At 52.1% G+C, this 18,902-nt stretch overlaps 1 protein-coding gene across 1 annotated transcript in view; it reads left to right on the forward strand.

Annotated features, from left to right (window-relative positions):
- KIAA1755 (KIAA1755 ortholog) overlaps positions 1-18,902 on the forward strand; it is a 61,342-nt gene that overhangs the window by 29,154 nt on the left and 13,286 nt on the right. The window contains exons 2-6 of the mRNA XM_077778885.1: positions 2,590-2,787; positions 7,422-8,733; positions 9,180-9,368; positions 15,545-15,668; positions 18,078-18,171. Coding sequence (XP_077635011.1) covers positions 2,590-2,787; positions 7,422-8,733; positions 9,180-9,368; positions 15,545-15,668; positions 18,078-18,171 — 1,917 coding nt within the window. The remainder of the gene's footprint in view (positions 1-2,589; positions 2,788-7,421; positions 8,734-9,179; positions 9,369-15,544; positions 15,669-18,077; positions 18,172-18,902) is intronic.

Below are 18,902 nucleotides of genomic sequence, written 5' to 3' on the forward strand. Positions count from 1 at the left end.
CCCCCCCCGCCTCGCTGGCACCGCAGTGTGGAAATAACCCCTCCTGGGCACGGGCAGTTTTGACATCATGTTCCTGACTGCAATACACCACCCCATTGCGTTTCTGCCATGTGGGTGCCAAGACCCTCCTTCCTTCAGAATGGGGGCTGTAGACATTCCCTCATCCTTTCTACAAATAGTGATGGGGCCCCACGTTGTGTGGGTGCTGGGGACAGAGTGGTGACAGGGACATTTGTCCAAACGCCATGAGCTAGCGCCCATGTTTTACAGCCTCCTGGCATTGGGTTTTTGCTACGGTGGAATAGCGCCATATTCCTTCTCAAAGTCCCTGTTTAATCTCCCTGACTCAAGGGACCTCATTTGTAAAAAATGACTTTTCTGGGCTAAATCAGCTCCCTGTATGCTGGAATCTTACTGTTTTCATCTTCCCTTACATCCCTTGGTGACAGATGGAGCCAGAGGTAGCAACCAGCCTGGGCCAACCAGCATGGCTTCCATTAGGCTTTTGAAGAGTTGAAAACCATAACCCATGGGCTCTCTTACTGCACTTGGTCAGAGACCCCTGGTCTTGTCCAAGCTGTCTTACAGGTGTAAAACGTTGTGGTTCGGAGAGGGACCTTTTGTTTGTCCTCCCACAACATTGACTCAGCATCTATTTTGGCCCAGGCCCTGTGAAGAGGGGCCAATGGCTGCTGTGGTAGTTTCTAGCGCTGCTGAGAGTGGTCACAGACTGGGTAGCTTAAAGCAGCATACGGTTGTCGGTTGCAGTTCTGTGGATCGGAAGTCTAACACGGGGCTCCCTGGGCTTAAATCAAGGTGTGGGCGAGCTGCGTTCTTCTCGGGAGCCTCCAGAGGAAAATCTGTTTGCCTTTTCCAGCATCTAGGAGCAGCCTGCGTTCCCTGACCTTTCCTCCATTTTTAAAGCCAGCGACATCACATCTCTCGGGTCCTTCTTTTATCACATTCCCCCTGAGTCTCGCCTCTTCTGTGTCCTCTCTCACTTTGGAGGATCCTCACGGTTGCGTGGGGCCCACCTGGAGAGCCCAGGGTGCTGGTCCTATTTTAGGTCCAGCTGATTGATGGTTATTTTATCTGAAGCTTCAATTCCTCTTTGCCTTATGAGGTAACATATCAACAGGTTTTGGAGATCAGGATGCGGTCGCCTTTGGGGGGCACTATTCTGCTTAGCATTCCTGTCCTCAGGGAGTCCAGAGTCCTTGAGGAGGGTGACAGTCAGTGTGGAAACTGCTATGATAGGGGCAGCATAGAAGCCCAGGAAAGGGGGCCCCTGATTCAGGAGGGAAGTCGGAGAAAATGCCATGGAACAGATGAGGGCTGACCTGAATCTTGATGGATGAGAGGGAGTTAGCGGGGTGGAGAGGGGGCGGGAGTGGGAGGCATCCCAGGAGGAAGGTACGGCATCTGCAAAGGCCCAGAGGTGGGTGAGAGATTGGACGGCAGTGAGGAGGAGATTCAGTGGAAGAGACAGAAGCCTGGGTCAGAGCAGGCATGGGGCAACAGGGTAGAGCGGGCAGGTAGAGTCACAGGAGGTGAGAAAGGTGTAGGACATGGCTGAGGGCTGCATGTGGGGAGAGGAGGGAAGAGGAGGGGCAGGATGATGAGCAGAGTTCTGGGAGTCTGGCTGGTCCGTGGGGCCATCACTGAGGTAGAGACATGAGGGGAGAGTAGGTTAGGGAGGTACTGAGTTGGGTTTGATGTGTTGGGGATCTGTGCCCGATGGCCATCTAAGGGAGGCAACCCAGCTGGTTATGTGAGTCTGAATATAGGAACTCACATAGCAATTATTAACGTCCATTAATCAGTTACTGCTGTGTAACAAACCACCCGAAACTCAGTGGTAAAAAGCAACAATGTTTGTTGTCAGTCATGCACCTGCATGTAGACGCACCCGCGTAGTGACGCACCTGCGTGTTGTCTGCAGGCTGGGTTTCACTGATGGCTCAGCTTTAGACTGAAGGTCTGCAGGTCTGTCTGATGGTGGGACTTACAGATGCTGAGCTCCCCTTTCCCTGCGTGTTGACTGCAGGCTGGGTTTCACTGATGGCTCAGCTTCAGACTGAAGGTCTGCAGGTCTGTCTGATGGTGGGACTTACAGATGCTGAGCTCCCCTTTCCCTGCGTGTTGACTGCAGGCTGGGTTTCACTGATGGCTCAGCTTCAGACTGAAGGTCTGCAGGTCTGTCTGATGGTGGGACTTACAGATGCTGAGCTCCCCTTTCCTTCTGGCCCTGACCTGAACCCCCCTTACTATTCCTCTGCTCTGCTTTGAACCTGTGGATGATGTTTGAGCAAAGACCTGCAGGAGGTGAGGGAATGAGGAAGAGTATTCTAGGCAGAGGGAGGAGCTGGTGCAAAGGCCCTGAGGTGGAATGGTTCCCACAGTGTTAGAGGAACAGAAAAGAAGCCCAATGTGGCTGGAGTGGATGATTGAGGGGTGGAGGTAGGAGAGGAGGTCAGAGAATTAGCAAGGGCCTTAGTCATATGGGGCCTGCAAGGTCATGGGAAGTGGCCACTACCCTTATTATGGCTGCCTCTACCCCTTTTCATACTCTCCTCCTATTCCCCACAGGACCCCCCATCCCTGGACACAGCCATTCAGCACGCCCTGGCCGGCCTCTATCCCCCGTTTGAGGCCACAGCGCCCACCATCCTGGGGCAGGTATTCCGACTCCTGGACTCTGACTTCCAGGGGGATGGGCTGAGCTTCCTTTTGGATTTCCTCATTCCTGCCAAGCGCCTGTGTGAGCAAGTGCGTGAAGCAGCCTGTGTAAGTTGGAAGGGACAGAGGGGCTGGGGGACAAGCTCTCCCAGAACCGCGGGGCTGGAGGTGAGCAGAGAAGGAAGTGGGCTGGTGTGCGTCTTGTTTCAGAGCAAGAACCGAGGACATGGGATGGCTCTCTGGGTATCATCGCTCACCCGAGTGAGACTTCAGCCCCCCAGTGGGACAGAAGGCTCATTTGACCCTTTGCTCTCTGACGTCTAGGAGTCGATCACATTAATGCTTTTAGTACCAGGGAGGAAGTCCTGGATAAAAGGCATCCCTGGGTGATGGCCCCTTGGAGCCTGCCCTGGGGCTGGCATTGTGGGCTTCACCAGGCTGCCTTGGTCAGCTTCAGTGGAAATAGAGAATGTTCCAGATCTTTTCTGGAGCCCCTGAAGCCTCAGTACTCACTTTCTTCCTAGGAGGCCCCTTTGAACCCAGGTCTCAGGGATGCCTCTCTAAGGCAAAGTGGAAGGAAAAGTATTTTAGGTATAGGTCTGATTGACTGCAAATAGCAGATCCTTACTCAGACCAGGACAAGGTAATTGGCCTCATACTCGAGTTCATACGCCAATCAAACTTCTTAAAAGGTTTCTGTGTCTTGTCTCTGCTTCTCCTTGCTTGCCAACATCACTCTCTCTCTTTTTTTGATGTTTATTTTAGAGAGAGAGAGAGAGGTGCAGAGACAGAGTACAAGCAGGGAAGGAGCAGAGAGAGAGGGAGACACAGAATCCAAAGCAGGCTCCAGGCTCTGAGCTGTCAGCACAGAGCCCGAAGTGGGGCTCGAACTCATGAACTGTGAGATCATGACCTGAGCCAAAGTCAGACGCTCAACAGACTGAGCCCCCCATGTGCCCCTTGCCAACATCATTCTTACAGGCTAAGTGTCTCCACAGGGCTGGAGCCCAGGGCGGCTCTGGGATCAAATCTTGTCCTGGAGAGGAGACAGAACTTTCCCCCATCAACTGCAGCTAGAAAAGTTGCAAGGAAGGGTCCTGATTGGTCAGGCTTGGGGTCTATGTCCATCCCTGGACCAATCACTGCAGCCAGAGAAATGGGGTTTGCAGGACTGGTCAGGCTCCTGCCCTATGTCTTTGGGTCAGAGGTGGTGACTGTTTTAAGGGTGGGGACAGGCTGTTGGAGACCAAACCCAAGCACTTGTGCACACGTTTCTCGGGTTTGCCTGCCATTAATGCCCAGTCCCCTGCTGTTCCTGCCTCAAGAATCACTAAGAGGGTCCTAAAAGGTCCTGCTGGCTCATGTGCATCAGCGACATGATATATCGGGAGCAAAAAGTAAGGGCGGAGGCTCTGTGCATCATTTCAGTGGTAGAAAGGAATCGAATGTGGCAGCTCAGGTTTTGGAGCCAGAACTAGAGATGGTTGGACCTGGAAGGAGACTGAGGTCATTCTTTTCATGTGCTCAGAATGGTTCCTGGCACATAGAAGCAGCGCCGTACATGGTCATGGTTACAGAAGGAAGACTCAGCGAGCGTCTGCTGCCAACTCCCACATATCCACCCCGACACTATTTCACGTACATCCTTCCCCCCTGACGCCTTCCCCATGGCGAGCGTTAGAAACTCCCGCTTCCCTTTTGTGGTCATTAAAACTACATTTTCACGGTCTCCTTCCCGATTTCTCCCGGGAACAAGGGTCACAACGTTTTAATGTCTCTATTTTTAACTACAGGTTAAACTCTAATTTTAACTACAATTATTATAGGTGAATCCCTATTGCCTCCGAGCTAGGGATGGGAGTAATAGTTTGGCCTCAGGAGTCAGTGCCCCAGGTTCAAACCCAGTCTCCATCACTGTGCAGCTGGGGGACCTGTGTCCCTTTTCTGAGCTTCACTTTCCTTAATGGGAAAGTGGGAATGTTAATAACACAGTCCCTGCCTTACAGAGAGGAGATGCACAGCTTAGCACAGAGCCGGGCAGGCAGTAAGTGCTTAGTAGCTATTGGCTGTGACTATCGCACTCGCTCCTCTCTCCCTTGGAAGTAATGTGCCAGCTTTAGTCTGTCCTTGTAACCGCCAGCACCCAGAGGCAGCCAGCACCCTCAGAGGAAGTCCAGTGGGGATTAGACAGACACAGATGTCTGAGCTCATGCCCTCTGAGCCTCAGTTTCCTCATCTGTAAAGAGGACAGGGATGCCTAAATTCCCTGCCCCACTGAATTACTGTGAGGTCCAAATAAGGAGATCATAACCATCATCTCTGTGGTATGTTGCTGTTTGCAAAATACTGCTGGATTGTCTTGCCTCGCTCAGTGAGGTGACTGACAGCACGTTGTCAACAGCAGAGCGCTAGTGAAAGTGGTGGAGTAACTCACGGACCCATGGGGTTTATGGGTACGAGGTTGCCCTGAGGCAGCGGAATTTACGGTGTAACTGACATGAACTGGTGTATCAACTTGGGGCACAGATATGGTCAGTTCTTAATACTTCCCCCAATGAATAATCCCAGGAAGCGCCTGCTCCGTTAGCGGGAAGTTAGTGTCATCGTGTGGAAGTCTCCCCCCAACACCTCCAAATTACATAAGATTGTCCGGGTTTTACTCAATCCACAGGAATTGGACTCTTTTCCAAAATCCAGGTTGAGGGAGAGACCTGTTGTCAGTCTGGCGGGGCTGCTGTTGCCACATGGTGTCACTGCTGGACCCGGGTCCACACCGCCCAGCGGAGCGGCCCCACCCGGTGGGGGGTGGTCACTGGGTCCAAAGGGCTCCAGAAGGCCCCGCTGTGGCTGCCTCTACAGAGACATGCTGGCACCTTCTGTTTAAACAAAAAAAAATTTTTTTTTTTAAGTTTTGCCTCACCTGCCATGTTGTTACCCAGTAAAGGGAAACAAACAAACAAACAAACAAACAAACCATAAGACAAGAAATAATAAACATTCAGGCCCAGAATAATGGAATGATTTTTTTCATGGTTATCCAGCAAGTTACTGGAAGGGTCAGTTTCCTGACTTTTTGCTCAGTATTGTTTTGATCTCTCTGTAATATCTTTACCTAAAAATTAGAGCACCTGGGTGGCTCAGTCACTTAAGCATCTGACTTTGGCTCAGGTCATGATCTCACTGTTCTTGGGTTCGAGCCCCACATCTGGGCCTCAGCTGTCAGTGCAGAGCCCACTTTGGGTCCTGTCCCCCTTTCTCTCTGCCTCTCCCCTGCTTGCATGCTTCTTCCCTCTCTCTCTCAAAAAAAAATAAGCATTAAAAATTATAGAATGGTATAAATGCAGTAAGTGACTATTTTATTTTTTATATTTTTTCAAGTTTTGTTTATTTATTTTGAGGGCAGGAGGGGCAGAGAGAGAGAAGAAGAGAGAGAATCCCAAGCAGGCTCCATGCTGTCAGCACAGAGCCCAACACAGGGCTCAAACTCACGAACTGTGAGATCAAGACCTGAGCCAAAATCAAGAGTTGGATGCTTAACTGACCGAGCTATCCAGGCACCCCTGGACTGTTTTATTTTATTTTATTTTATTTTATTTTATTTTTTTTTAAAAATATTTTTGTTTATTTTTGAGAAAGAGAGAGAACAAGTTGGGGAGAGGCAGAGAGAGAGGGAGACACAGACTCTGAAGCAGGCTCCAGTCTCTGAGCTGTCAGCACAGAGCTCAACTCAGGGCTCAAACTCACAAGCCATGAGATCATGACCTGAGCCAAAGTTGGACACTCAACTGACTGAGCCACCCAGGCACTCCTAGACTGGTTTATTTACTTATTTTTAATGTTTATTTATTTTTGAGAGAGAGAGAGAGAGAGAGAGAGAGAGACACTGAGCATGAGCGGAGGAGGGGCAAAAAGAGGGGGAGACGCAGGATCTGAAGCAGGCTCTGGGCTCCGAGCTGTCAGCACAGAGCCTGATGCGGGGCTCGAACTCACCAACCACGGGATCATGATCTGAGCCAAAAGCAAGAGTTGGATGCTTAACCGACTGAGCCCCCCAGGTCCCCCTAGTGTGTTTTATTTTTTAATTGAAAATTCCCACAATTTTTCAAAGGGTAAATGTCAAAAAGAGAGGAAATTAATGTTTGTTGAACATCCACTTAGTAGTGTATGCCAGGCATAGTGTTGTGGGTTTTTTTTTTACACACATATATATAATCTCACTTAATCCTCCTACCCACCCAACCATATGATACATATTGTAATTCCTGTTTGCAGATATGAACATTGAGGCTTGAAGCAGTTACGTAATTTGCACAAATTAGTGATTCAGACCTTGGAACCCATATCTCCCAGGCTCTAAATTGGAAGGCTCAGACCTGAGCGGGGTTGAGAGAGGTTTTGAATACGTGGGGAGAGGGGACGGGGACCCGAGCCAAACAGTCCTCACGGGAAAGGCATCTGCTCATTAGTGCCTACCACTCGGAACTTTTCTCCCTTGGGCTAGTAGGCTAGCAAGCATTTTCAAGGTCAGGGCCAGGACTAGGGCAAGGCAAGAGAAGGCACCCACTCTCAGGTTTATGTGAACTGTCAGATCCCAAGATGCGGTCTCCTAAGATGCTGCATCCTGGGCGCCTCTCCTGCCCGACCTGCTCGAGGGTCCGTCTGGAAGAGAGAAGGAAGCAGACCCGAGGGCAGGGGCAGGGTCCTTCAGGCCGGGCTCTCTGACGCCCCCCCTCTGTCCGCAGGCCCCGTACTCACGCCGCGTCTTCCTGCACGAGGGCTGGCCGCTGTGCCTGCGGGATGAGGTCGTGGTGCACCTGGCCCCCCTCAATCCCCTCTTACTGCGCCAGGGAGACTTCTACCTCCAAGTGGAGCCCCAGGAGGAGCAGTCCGTCTGCATCACGATCAAGTGCCTCTCCTTGGACCTCCGCACAGTGGACACGAAGCCTGTTCCCGCGTCATCCTACCCTGTACTTTTCACCCAAACGTGGCTGGAGGCCATCAACAGTGACTTTGAGGGAGGCCCCCTACACAACTGCCTGGTAGCTTCAGAAGATGGGGTTGCCCCTGTGCCCTGGGCCAAGATAGCCAGCCCAGAGTTTGTGGATGACAGACCCCAAGCAGTGAATGTCCTCTCCCCGGCCTGGGGGTCCCTTGAATTAGAGGCCCTCGATTTGAGCAGCCGCACAGAGCTTCATCAGCCCAGGCCCGCAGGCAGCCAGGTGCTGCTTGCCCGGAACTTGGCCAAGGGCAAGGGCGGGACTCACGGGGACAAGTACCCCAGACTCATCAAAGTGGAACAAGCCAGGCCTGGGGAGGTGGCCCTTAGGATGGACGGCGTGGCCAGCCAGGACCTCGAGGGAGACTATGTGGCCCTCCTGGAGAGCAGAGGAGGGTCTCCCAGTAGGGAAGTGGAGACGTCCAGTGGGTGTCCTTTGGGGGCACTGGAGGAACCAGCCAGAACTAAGGAAATCCCTTTCTCTCAAAGGATGCTGCCTCTTTTGGGGGGCAGTGGGGAACCTTCCTTGGAAAAATGGGCTTGTGAGAAGCCAGCAAGCGCAGAAGAGGAGACCTGCGGGTTGATCTTGAGGAGGAAGGTCAACTATAAAGTTAACCCGCCCACCCGTGACTCAGAACATCAGCCCCAGGAGCCCTACCTCAACATCGTTGAGAAGCCACTGCCCTGTGCCTCTGGCCTTGAGATGAAAGAACCTCTGGGAAACCCAGAAAATATGGTCCAACTCCGGCCTGACCCAAAACGAGCATCCTTCCTACACCTGTGCTCAGCTTCCCCGCCTGCTGCTCCAGCCCCTGAAACCAAGATGGGAGAGAGGGCCAGACAGGGGCACGGGACACTTCCCAAGCCTGAGACTGGCCCCCCTCAGAACACCTCCTCTTCCAGATCCCCTACTCCTGGGCTCAGAGTCTCCTTCTTGAAAGGACAGAGGCAAGCCCCGGTGCCCCCTGAGAAAGCCTCCCTCCAGCACGACAGGCCCTGGAGAGTCTTGTGCTCGCTCTCCTCTCCCAAACCCAACCGAGCCAAGTGCCTGGGGACAGGTAAGGTGCCTGCTGGCTCAGCTGGACAGGGGTGCTGTTCTCTGGATGTGACCAGGTGACAAAGTGGCACAGGTTGCCAGGGACAGAGACCCCTCGGAACTGGCTCGGTCTCAGGGATTTAGTGCACAGGTGGCATGTTGAGAGGCTTGAAGTCTCATGGGTCTGGAACTGGGTTGTGTTGAGATGACCTGAGCCCACACACCAGCTGGGTGACCTTAGTCAAGGACTCCTTCTCTGTGCAGTGGGGGCCTCACCTGCCTCCCAGAGTCATTTTGAGGTTCAAAGACACACCAGAAGCAAGGAGCTTAGCACAACGCCCACCACACAGTAAGAGATCAATAGGCAGAAGCTGTTATTAGCAGTCAGAAGGTGCAAGAGAAGACATTTCCTTTGGGAAAATCCATCTTCTGCTTAATACCCGTTTCCTTGTTGTTTTTCATCCCCAGCTGGAACGACTCAGACCAAAACATCTGGCCCAGCTGCTGACTCAGGCCCACTGACTGGGGAAAAGGCCGGCTTCCCAGAAGTCATTCCAGAAATAGGCCCCCCTCTGGATGAGGAGTCCCCAGTGCCTGAGCCTAGGATTGGGGCTCTGAGTCTGGAAATCTTCCAGTCACGGATAGCATGCCTGCCAGGTCTCGGGGATCATAGGGCAGCTGAGGGTGAAGGGGAGGGTGCTGGTGGCGGGAGTGGGGGTGGGGAGTAGGGCAGCCTCTGAGCATCCTGATGCTGGTGGGTGTGGAGGAGACAGGGAAAGTCCTAGAGGCTTGTGTTCTGGAGCAATCCTCTCTGAGACTCAGGGTCTTCACTTTTCCGGTGAAGGAGTTGGATTCTATGAAAGCAACTTCTAGATATCCATCCATCCATGAATCCATCCATCCATCCATCCATCCATCCATCTATCCATCCATCCATGAATCCATCCATTCATCCATCCATCCATCTATCCATCCATCCATGCATCCATCCATTCATCCATCTATTCATCCATCCATCCATCCATCCATCCATCCATCCATGCATCCATCCATCCATCCATCCATCCATCCATCCTGCTTTCAGTGAGGCAGCAAGGTGTCTTAGGTCAGTTCTCTAGAAGCAGGGCCTGAGACAGGGCTCCTTGGGAAAGTGACTTGTTGAAGGTTGTTCTCAGGAGAAGAAGAGTAAGGGAAGCAGGACAGATCAGGGGAGGAGCTAAGCAAGGGTGTGGCCTGGCCCCATGAAGAGCTCAGGAGCCTCAATGACACCACAGAGCTGGTTCCATTTTAAGGTGTAGGGGGCAGGTCTTTTGTATGCTTGGGTCTGTTGGTCATTAGCCCGGGCTGATCCTGGGATGGGGATGCAGGGTGAGCCCATGATCCAGTTTGGTCGAGGGCAATTCTCCAGAGAAGGGAGCATCTGTGAGCCAATACGACCAAAGCCAACAGCCTCTGGGAGATGGGTACTCCAGTCCCACAAAGAGATCAGAGCGGCGTGTTACCAGCATCCAGTACAGAGGGCATTCTCACTCCCGTTTAATATTTATTCATCGTTGCAATAAATATTTCTTTAGTACCTGCTGTGTACAGCCAGGCTCTGGGCTTAGCACTGAGGACTCAGCAGGGAACAAGTCCGGTGTGTGCTCTGCTCTCAAGAAGCCTATACTCTAGTGGTAGAGAAAATGCAACAGGTTTTTACAACAGGTTATTACAATCCAGTGTAAACACACTGCAGCTGTGGGGCCGTGCAGGGCTCTGTGGGAGGACAGATGGGCACCATGGCCCAGGCTTGGGGTGGAGTAGAGGTCAGGGAGGAAGGAGGAAGCAATATGGAGCTCAGTCCTGTAGAATGAGTAGGCGTTATCCAGATAAAGGGGTGGGAACAGTGTTCCAGACAAAGGAAACCGGATGTGTAAGTGTCCGGGAGTAAGAGAGACCACAATGAGACCTACTGGGACCTGCTGTCTTGAAATTCTATCTTACCTTATAGACTTCTACGTCCCTGAAGGCTCCTGGGCACTGCTCTGTCTTTTCGAAGCTCCTAGGGGAGCACTGTCTGTCTTCTTCCTGGTCGTCTTTATCGTGGCTCCTGCTGTTTTTTCCCCCGTATTGGACATGAAGGATTTCACAATCCTTTACGGCTGTTGTGTTCCAAGTGCTCAGATTTTATCCATCAAAGGGCCCTGCTCTGGGAAGCAGGAGACCATTCTAATTTCAGTTCTTTTTTTTTTAATTTTTAAATGTTTATTTACTTTTGAGAGACAGAACATGAGTTAAGGAGAGGCCGAGAGAGAGAGGGAGACACAGAATGTGAAGCAGGCTCCAGGCTCTGAGCTGTCAGCACAGAGACCCGACGTGGGGCTTGAACTCACAACTGGTGAGATCATGACCTGAGCTGAAGATGGACGCTCAACCGACTGAGCCACCCGGGCGCCCCTCTGATTTCAGTTCTGTCAGCTTCCTGTGTGGCCTTGGAGGAGTCGCTTGCCCTCTCTGAGCCCCAGCCTCTTCCTTGTGTAAAAGGAGAAGAAGCAGGCAGGACTTGGCTCACTGTCATTCTTTCCACAATGACTCTTATTGTAATTTTGGACTTGGAACACACACTGACGGATCTCAAGTGCCTGGAGCAGTGTCTGGTGCATAGGGGGTGCTCAAAGCGCATGTGCTGAGTGAGTGAATGTTCTCCATGTAGATGCTCCTTCCATTTCCCCCCTTGACCTCCTCGTCTTCAGTGATCTCGTCCTCATTCCCCCAGCTACTCCTGCCACAGCCACCTCCGTAATTACACCGCACTGCCCCTCCTCCTTGCTCCCCCACTGGCCCAGCTCCAGTCCTTTCTCGGTCCCCCAGGCCCTCAATCTACTGGCTCAACCACCTTCTCCTTGTGACCTCCGCCATGTGCTCACTCCTTCCCAGCTTAGGTCCCAGGCTCCTCATCACAATCTCTCCCTTTCGCTCACAGGCCCCCAGTCTCTCCCCACCACCTTCCACCTTCCCTGGATAAATCCCAGCCTCCGTGAAGTCCAGCTCCCTGTCCGATCCCCACCCGCACCCTCAGAGCTGGTCAAAGCTGGGGGTCCATACAGCTGTGCCGACAGGTGGCCCGTCAGACTCGTGATGCTGACCTGCCCCGTGGGGCTGTGGATCCCTCACTTCCCGAGTCCTAAGTGAATTCCCCCACTGCCCCATCGATGACTTTGCACGCCACTTCTCCGACCTTCACCACTGCCTCCCTCAGCCTTCCTCTCAGCTCAGGACCTTCCTTCTTCCTGAAGGAGCCCACAGACTCCTGCTGCCCCATGTAGCCGCCCTCTGGCGTCGGCACAGCCCGCATTCTAGAACAGGTGAGCCCTCGCTGGTGCTGCGCTCCTGCTCACCGACTCAGAGACGTCCCTCCAGCAAGACTCTCCTCTCCTCCCTACATGCTCACCTTTCTCTTCTCTCTCGGACCAGCCCCACCAGCATAAGATGTGCTGGTACATTGTCCATCTGTCTTCCCACCTTTCTCTGACTGCCTGTAGCCAGGAAAGGTGTTCAGTGTTTAAGGATCACATGATGAGATTAGCTGATGCCGCCTCTGTGATCAGGCTCATCTTCCAACTGGAGGTCCTGCTTTAATTGTATCTGCAAAGTCCCTTTGCCAGGTAAGCTGGCAACCCCACGGGCGGTGGGATTAGGGCGTGGGCATCTTTGGAGTCATAACCATGCCTACCGCGGGCACCAGCCTTTGGAGAGGGCTTCTCAGAGTCGTTACAGAAGCACCCCGAATGCAGGAGAAAGTATACAGGGTCCCAGGGGTTGAGACCTTATCCCCAGCTCTTGGATGCTCTGCGCATATCTTTTCATCTTTAAAATTTCTTTCCATTGTGTATTCTGCTTAAGAATACATTCATATGTGTTTCAATATATAAAAAATGCTCTAAATTGCTTGCCAGTCGAATCACATATCATTTCCCCCATCACTGGGAGTGAATAATGCCACAGAAAGGTGCAACAGTTTTTTTAAAAGATTTTTTTTGAATGTTTATTTAGTTTTAAGAGACAGAGAGAGAGAGAGAGAGAGAGAGAGAAAACCAGCAGGAGAGAGCCAGCAAGGGGGAGACAGAGGATCCGAAGCAAGCTCTGCACTGCTCATGGTTCGTGTGGAAATCAAGAGTTGGATGCATAACCGACTGAGCCACCTTGGTGCCCCAACAGTTTTTTTTTTTTTAATTGAGAGAGAGAGAGAGAGCAAGCGAGCAGGGAAGGAGCAGAGTGAGAGGGAGGGAGAGAATCTTAAGCAGGCTTCATGCTCAGCATGGAGCCCGATGCAGGGCTCGATCCCACAATCGTGAGATCATGACCTGAGCCAAAGTCAGATGCTTAACCAACTGAGCCACCCGGATGCCCCTCTTCTTCTTCTTCTTTTTAATGTTTATTTATTTCTGAGAAAACACACGCACACTAGTGGGGGAGGGGCAGAGAGAGGGGGACAGAAGATCCAAAGTGAGCTCTGCACTGACAGCAGCAAACCCGATATGGGGTTCAAAGGCACAAACTGTAAGATCATGACCTGAGCTGAAGTCAAAAGCTTAGCCAACTGAGCCACCCAGGTACCCCCACTTTTCCTGTTCTTATAAGGGCACCAGTCAGACTGGATTAGGGTCACCCCAATCACCTCATTCTAACTGAATCACCTCTTTATTTTTTTAAAAAATTTTTAATGTTTTATTTATTTCTAGGAGAGAGAGAGAGACAGCGTGAGCAGGGGAGGGTCAGAGAGAGAGGGAGTCACAGACTCTGAAACAGGCTCCAGGCTCTGAGCTGGCAGTCAGCACAGAGCCCGACGCAGGGCTCGAGCCCACGAACCATGAGATCATGACCTAAGTGAAAGTCGGACGCTTAACCGACTAAGCCACCCAGGCACCCCATGAATCACCTCTTTAAAAACCCTATCTCTAACTACAGTCCCATTCTGAGGTCCCGGGGATTAGGACTTCAACGGAATGGGGGAGGGGGCAGGTGCGTGGGGAGGGCATGATAGAGCCCATAACACAAAGTATATGAAATGAGCCCAGAAGAGTGTGCAGACCCTGGGGACTTAAGTGCCAGGGCAAGAAGCCGGCACCTTTTCTTGGAGGCCATGAGGAGCCACGGAGGGTTTAGAGTAAGGGAGTCATACCCCGGGAGCCACTACCGAGCTCCCATCATGGGTCTAGCAAACAAGAGCTCACCTTGCCATGTGGTCAAGGGCTGGACCAAGCATGAGCCCCAGCCTCACGGCCAGGTTAGCGACCTGGCTCTGTGGGAGACTGGGAAGCCGCTTCCCTCTCCAGGCCCCCGTTTCCTTGTGAGTAAAATGGGCCCAGGGACGTGATGTGGCATTTTCCGACCCGACGGCCCCAGTGACTGCAAGAGGATTTCAGAGGGACACGGACAGACATCTCTGACTTTGCAGGTTATGTTGTTTCCTCATGGTTTAATCATTTCATGTATTTTGACTTCCTATTATGAAAATTTTCAAACATACAAAAAAGTAGAGACTGTAGTATAATGCACACCCACGTACCCATTACTCAGATTTAAGAAGTTTTAACACTTAGGTATGAATGATAGATCTTTATATTTTACCCCCAAATGCTTTAGCATGCCTCCCTCAACTAGAAGGGTATTTTCCCTAATAACAACAATACCATTAACACATCTAACAAAATGAAATATAATTTCTAACACTACTCGACACCCAGTTCATATTCAGATTTCCCATATTGTCCCCAACACAATGTTTTTCCTTTTGAAATTTATGGATGAATATTAGGAAAAAATCAAACCCATGATATCGAGAGGATATGAAGTTACACACACACACACAGATGTAGATCTTTTAAACTTTTTGAATTCCATCAAATTTTCAAGCATATGTGAAAGAATGTTCCAGAAGTCTGCACCCCTGTGTAAGATAGCACTTAGGAAGGTAGTTAAGTCTGTGTCCGAGGCTTCACGAGCCATAAAGGGTCTTGCACACTTACACACTATAGAGGGTTGTGCCCACATGGAGTGGGCGGTGACCATCGCAGGAAAGTTCTGTGTGATGTGACTCTCCGGGGCCGGGCTCTGAGCCCAGGATGTGAGACAGGCCCAGTTTCCAGAGGCCTGGGCCTCATATTCGCATTGTCCTCTGCCCTCGCCCCAGCGCAGCCGGGCTGTGCTGACCCCTGGGCCCCAGACTCTCAACCCCCATGGGGAGAGTGGGTCACACAGCCCTGATTCCTGGAACAGGAAATAGTCTGTGAACGACCTGGGGTAAAAGTCTGCAGGAGTAAATAGTGAGCTGGTGGCCACGGGCTGCACACCAACCACACGGGGGGCACAGACAGGACAGAGATGACGATCCTTATAACCACTGCTGTCACCGAGCCCTCGACTCAGTGTGCCTCTCAGGAGCTGTCTCCGTTAGTCCTCAAAATCACCTATCAGCTCAGTGTTCTGTCCTCCCCATTTAACAGACAAGGAAACAGGCTCAGAGGCCCGCTGACTGGCCCAAGGACACACAGTGAGTCAGCGCAGAGCTGAGACTTGAACCCATCACGTGGCGGCAGAGTCTGTCCCATAAGCTGAGCCTCCCAGGATACTCCAGGCAGAGGGGGTTCACAGCGGGATGAGGCTGACTCTGCATGGAGGAGGCATTCAGGGACAGCTTTTCCGATGCAGTGGCTTTTGAGCTGGGTCTTAAAGGCTAAGAGTTCAGAGTTCGCGGGGAATGACAGAAAAGGCATCGCAGGTGGAGGGACTCGGAGGCTCCAGAGCAGATTCGCCGTAGTTCTTGCTGCTCACGTGTGTCCTGTCTCCTCCAGGTGGTCGGGACAGGGCGGGCAGGCGCCTGCTTTTGGTGTCAACCGCTGAGGGGGCCTGGGAGGCACCGTGGTGCACCGTCTCAGAAGTCACCAAGTTGCTCTCCTACCTGTGCGCCGTCCCCAGGTAAGGGGCTGGGCCAGCCGGTGGCTCTGTCTCCCTTCCATTTCTTGGCCCAGAGCCCAGGACCAGGGACTGAATGGAGAGGCACCAGGTCCTTCTATTCCCAGAGTCAGTCCCAAGCCAGATGCTGGGGGAGTAAAGCAGGACAGACTTAATCCCTGCCGTCAGGGAGCTCCCAGGTCGGTGGGGGAGGGGTGGATGGTGTGCAAGAAACAGAGCATGGACAAGAAGCTCTCAGGGGTGTCAGTGTGGTCAAGAAAACAGACGGGTGTTGTCAATCAGTGTTCCGTAAACTCGAGCATACATCAGAATCGCCCCGAGCGCTGTTAAGACAGATCACTGGGTCACACCCCAAGTTTCTGATCCACATCTTGGGCCTGAGAAGTTGCATTTCTAACAAACGTCCTGATGCTATGATGCTGCTCAGCTGGGGATGCAGTTTGAGAACCACTGCTGTAGAGTGAGAAGGGTGGGCGACTAAGTTCAACTGGGAAATCAAGGAGGACATCTCTGAAGAGGTGATAATTGAGCTGGCATCTGATAATTATAAATACTGTTGAAAATAAAGGGCAAGTGAGTGAGTGAATGGATGAGGAAGAATTTGTGAGTAATGGGTGATCAGGCTGATTGCTTATAGCTCTCTTCCCCCACCATTCATACTTCACGTTGGACTGGCTGGGGAAAGGCCCATCCTTTCCCGGAGTCCCAGCCCACAGCTAGAGGGTCTCAGAGGTGGTGTTTGCTCAGGACTGTGGCCACAGACCCCAACCCAGCCTAGAGGTTGTGCAGTTAGGGGGTGGGAAGACTCATGGAGGGAACCCTTTGGAACCTTCCCCACGTGCTCTGTCTCATGGGAGCTATCACTGCCACCTGCTGGCCATTGAGATTTTTCTTCCTCTTCTCCAAAGCAATGTGGGTTTCCCGGCCTGAGGGGGGAGATGGGACCCCCTTTTTGTGCTGAGAAGTGGCCAGTGTGGTAGACAGAGTCCTAGAATCTTTGATCTTGGGGCGGTGACCTCCCCCTGTGAGGCTTGCCTGAAAAAAAGGGATGACCAAGTGGACTCTGATGACCAATGTAAACTGCAGTGGACTGGGCCCAGCTTCACACCGGGCCCTGACCTCAGGGGCCTCCAGACCCGTGGCAAGGTCCGTGTGGAAACAAACCGCTCTCCCAGCGTGAACAGGGCCAGAGGCAGGTGAGGTGTGGGACATGACACCTCACCTCCAAGAGTCTCTTCTTCCTGTCTGCTATGTTGCTGCTCTGTGCCTCAGTTTCCTTTCTAGGGTAATAGCAACCAGAAGACATTTATATTCCTCTTGCTCTACGGCAGTCACTGAGTGCCTTATGCTAATGAATTCATCGGTCCTCACTGCAGCCCCACGGGGCCGGAATTATTATTAGCCCCATTTACAGATGGGGAAATTGGCTCTCACCAAGATGAAACAACTTGCCCGGGTGAGCAGATACTGTGTCGGGGCCAAAATTCCACCTCCATGCAGGCGACCTCTGGTTTTATCTATGAACTGGCTGGACGCAAGGCTTGAAGGCATTGGGGGTTATTTTCCCAACCTGCCTGATCATCAGGGTGGCCCAGGGCACTTGGAAGCACGCAGACTCCCCGCCCCACCCTGTACGTGCTGGCCAGATGTCTGGGGGCATGGGGGAGGGGCGGGAGTGAGGAGCTGATATATTTTTTTTTTTTGCTAACTCAGATTTTTATTTATTTATTTATTTTTACAAATAGTTTATTGTCAAGTTGGTTTCCATATAACACNGGCTGCAAGTAACAAATTCCAATTCAAAATGTCTTTACTTCTAAGGAAATTTATCTTTCTTGGTCTCTGCTTTATAGCTCTTAGTAAGAGCCTCTGAAAGGAGAGCCCATCTTTCCCGGAAGTCCCCTAGCAGACGTCTCCTCGCTTCTCATTGGACAGAAACATGTCACATGACCCCTACTTAAAGCAACCATTGGCCAGAGAAATTGGCTCACTACTCTGGACCTCAAACAATCAGGAACCAGCTGCTGGGGGACCTGTTCTATGGAGGGAACTGGATTCTTGAACCCAAGCAGGATTCTGCCCACGGGAAGGGGTGGGTGAATGCTGGGCGACTCACCCACTGCAACTGGGATGGTGGCTTATAGCTTATGATTGTTAGGGTGTGAGGGAGGGCTGCGTGAGGTATTGTGGGAACGCGAAAGAAGAAGCAATGGACTCTGCCTGGAGAAAGATCATGGAGGGCTTCCTGGAGCGGGGTAGCCATGGGCAGTTGGTCTTGCAAGATGAAGAGCTCACCAATAAATCAAGGCTTCTGGCAGCCAGCCCCCCACCCCCCCTTCCAGTAGGTCCTTCCCCTTAGAAAGTCCCGTCCACCCAGCAAGACTGCCAGTGCTGTTTCCTTCCCGCCCACAGGCCTGAAGATAAAACTAAGGGGCTGGCGGTTGTGATTGATGCCCGGAAACAGCCTCCACACCCTGGTCTGGTCAGTGCCCTGCAGGCCACCCAGGTGAGTGGGAGGCAGACAGCCTCAGCCTAGCAAGGAGCTTGGGAGCTCCGGGGGACTTGTGACATGCATGGGTCCCAGGGGGCTCAGAGCAGGGACCAGAAGCCCCAGGTGGCAACTCTTAGCTGCAGATACAGAAATCCCAGCCCCGTCCTGAAGACAGAGTGAGTTCATTGGTTCATGTGTCTTGATAATCCAGAAGTTACACAGCTTGATTCAGGGGCTCAAATATTGTCACCGAGGCCTGGTTGCTGTGCCCACTTCTGGCCCAGTTCTCCTGGGAGGATGCTATTCGCAGCCAGGCTCCCTGCCTTGGTGGCAGTTTGGCTCTCACTTCCCATGGTCTTTCATTTAAGTCCAGTAGGTTCGCTTCCCAGAGGTCCCAGGAGGTTTCTTTCTGACTCCTTAGCTCAGGTGCTCACCTACCAACCTACCTCTGTGGCCACCCTGATGGGTTTAGACCTATGTCCCAGGAGCCTTATGAACGGAGGAGGGAGGAAGGGGTTCCTAAGTTGATGGTTTAAGCAGCAGAGAAAGCAGAAGATTGGCACACTTATCTTATGATCTGATGCCCATCTCTTCCTTCTCCTCCTCACTTTATAGATGGGGAAACTGAGGCTCAGAGGGGACTGGTCATCTAGGAAGCTTGCAACACAGCTTGGACCTGGTGCTCTATTGACTTGCAATGATTCACCTTCCAAACATACCGCATACATGTCCCAGCCGATCTCCAC

The sequence above is a fragment of the Crocuta crocuta genome, unplaced genomic scaffold (genome assembly GCF_008692635.1).
Source record: "Crocuta crocuta isolate KB4526 unplaced genomic scaffold, BGI_CrCroc_1.0 scaffold248, whole genome shotgun sequence".
NCBI classification, from domain to species: domain Eukaryota; kingdom Metazoa; phylum Chordata; class Mammalia; order Carnivora; family Hyaenidae; genus Crocuta; species Crocuta crocuta.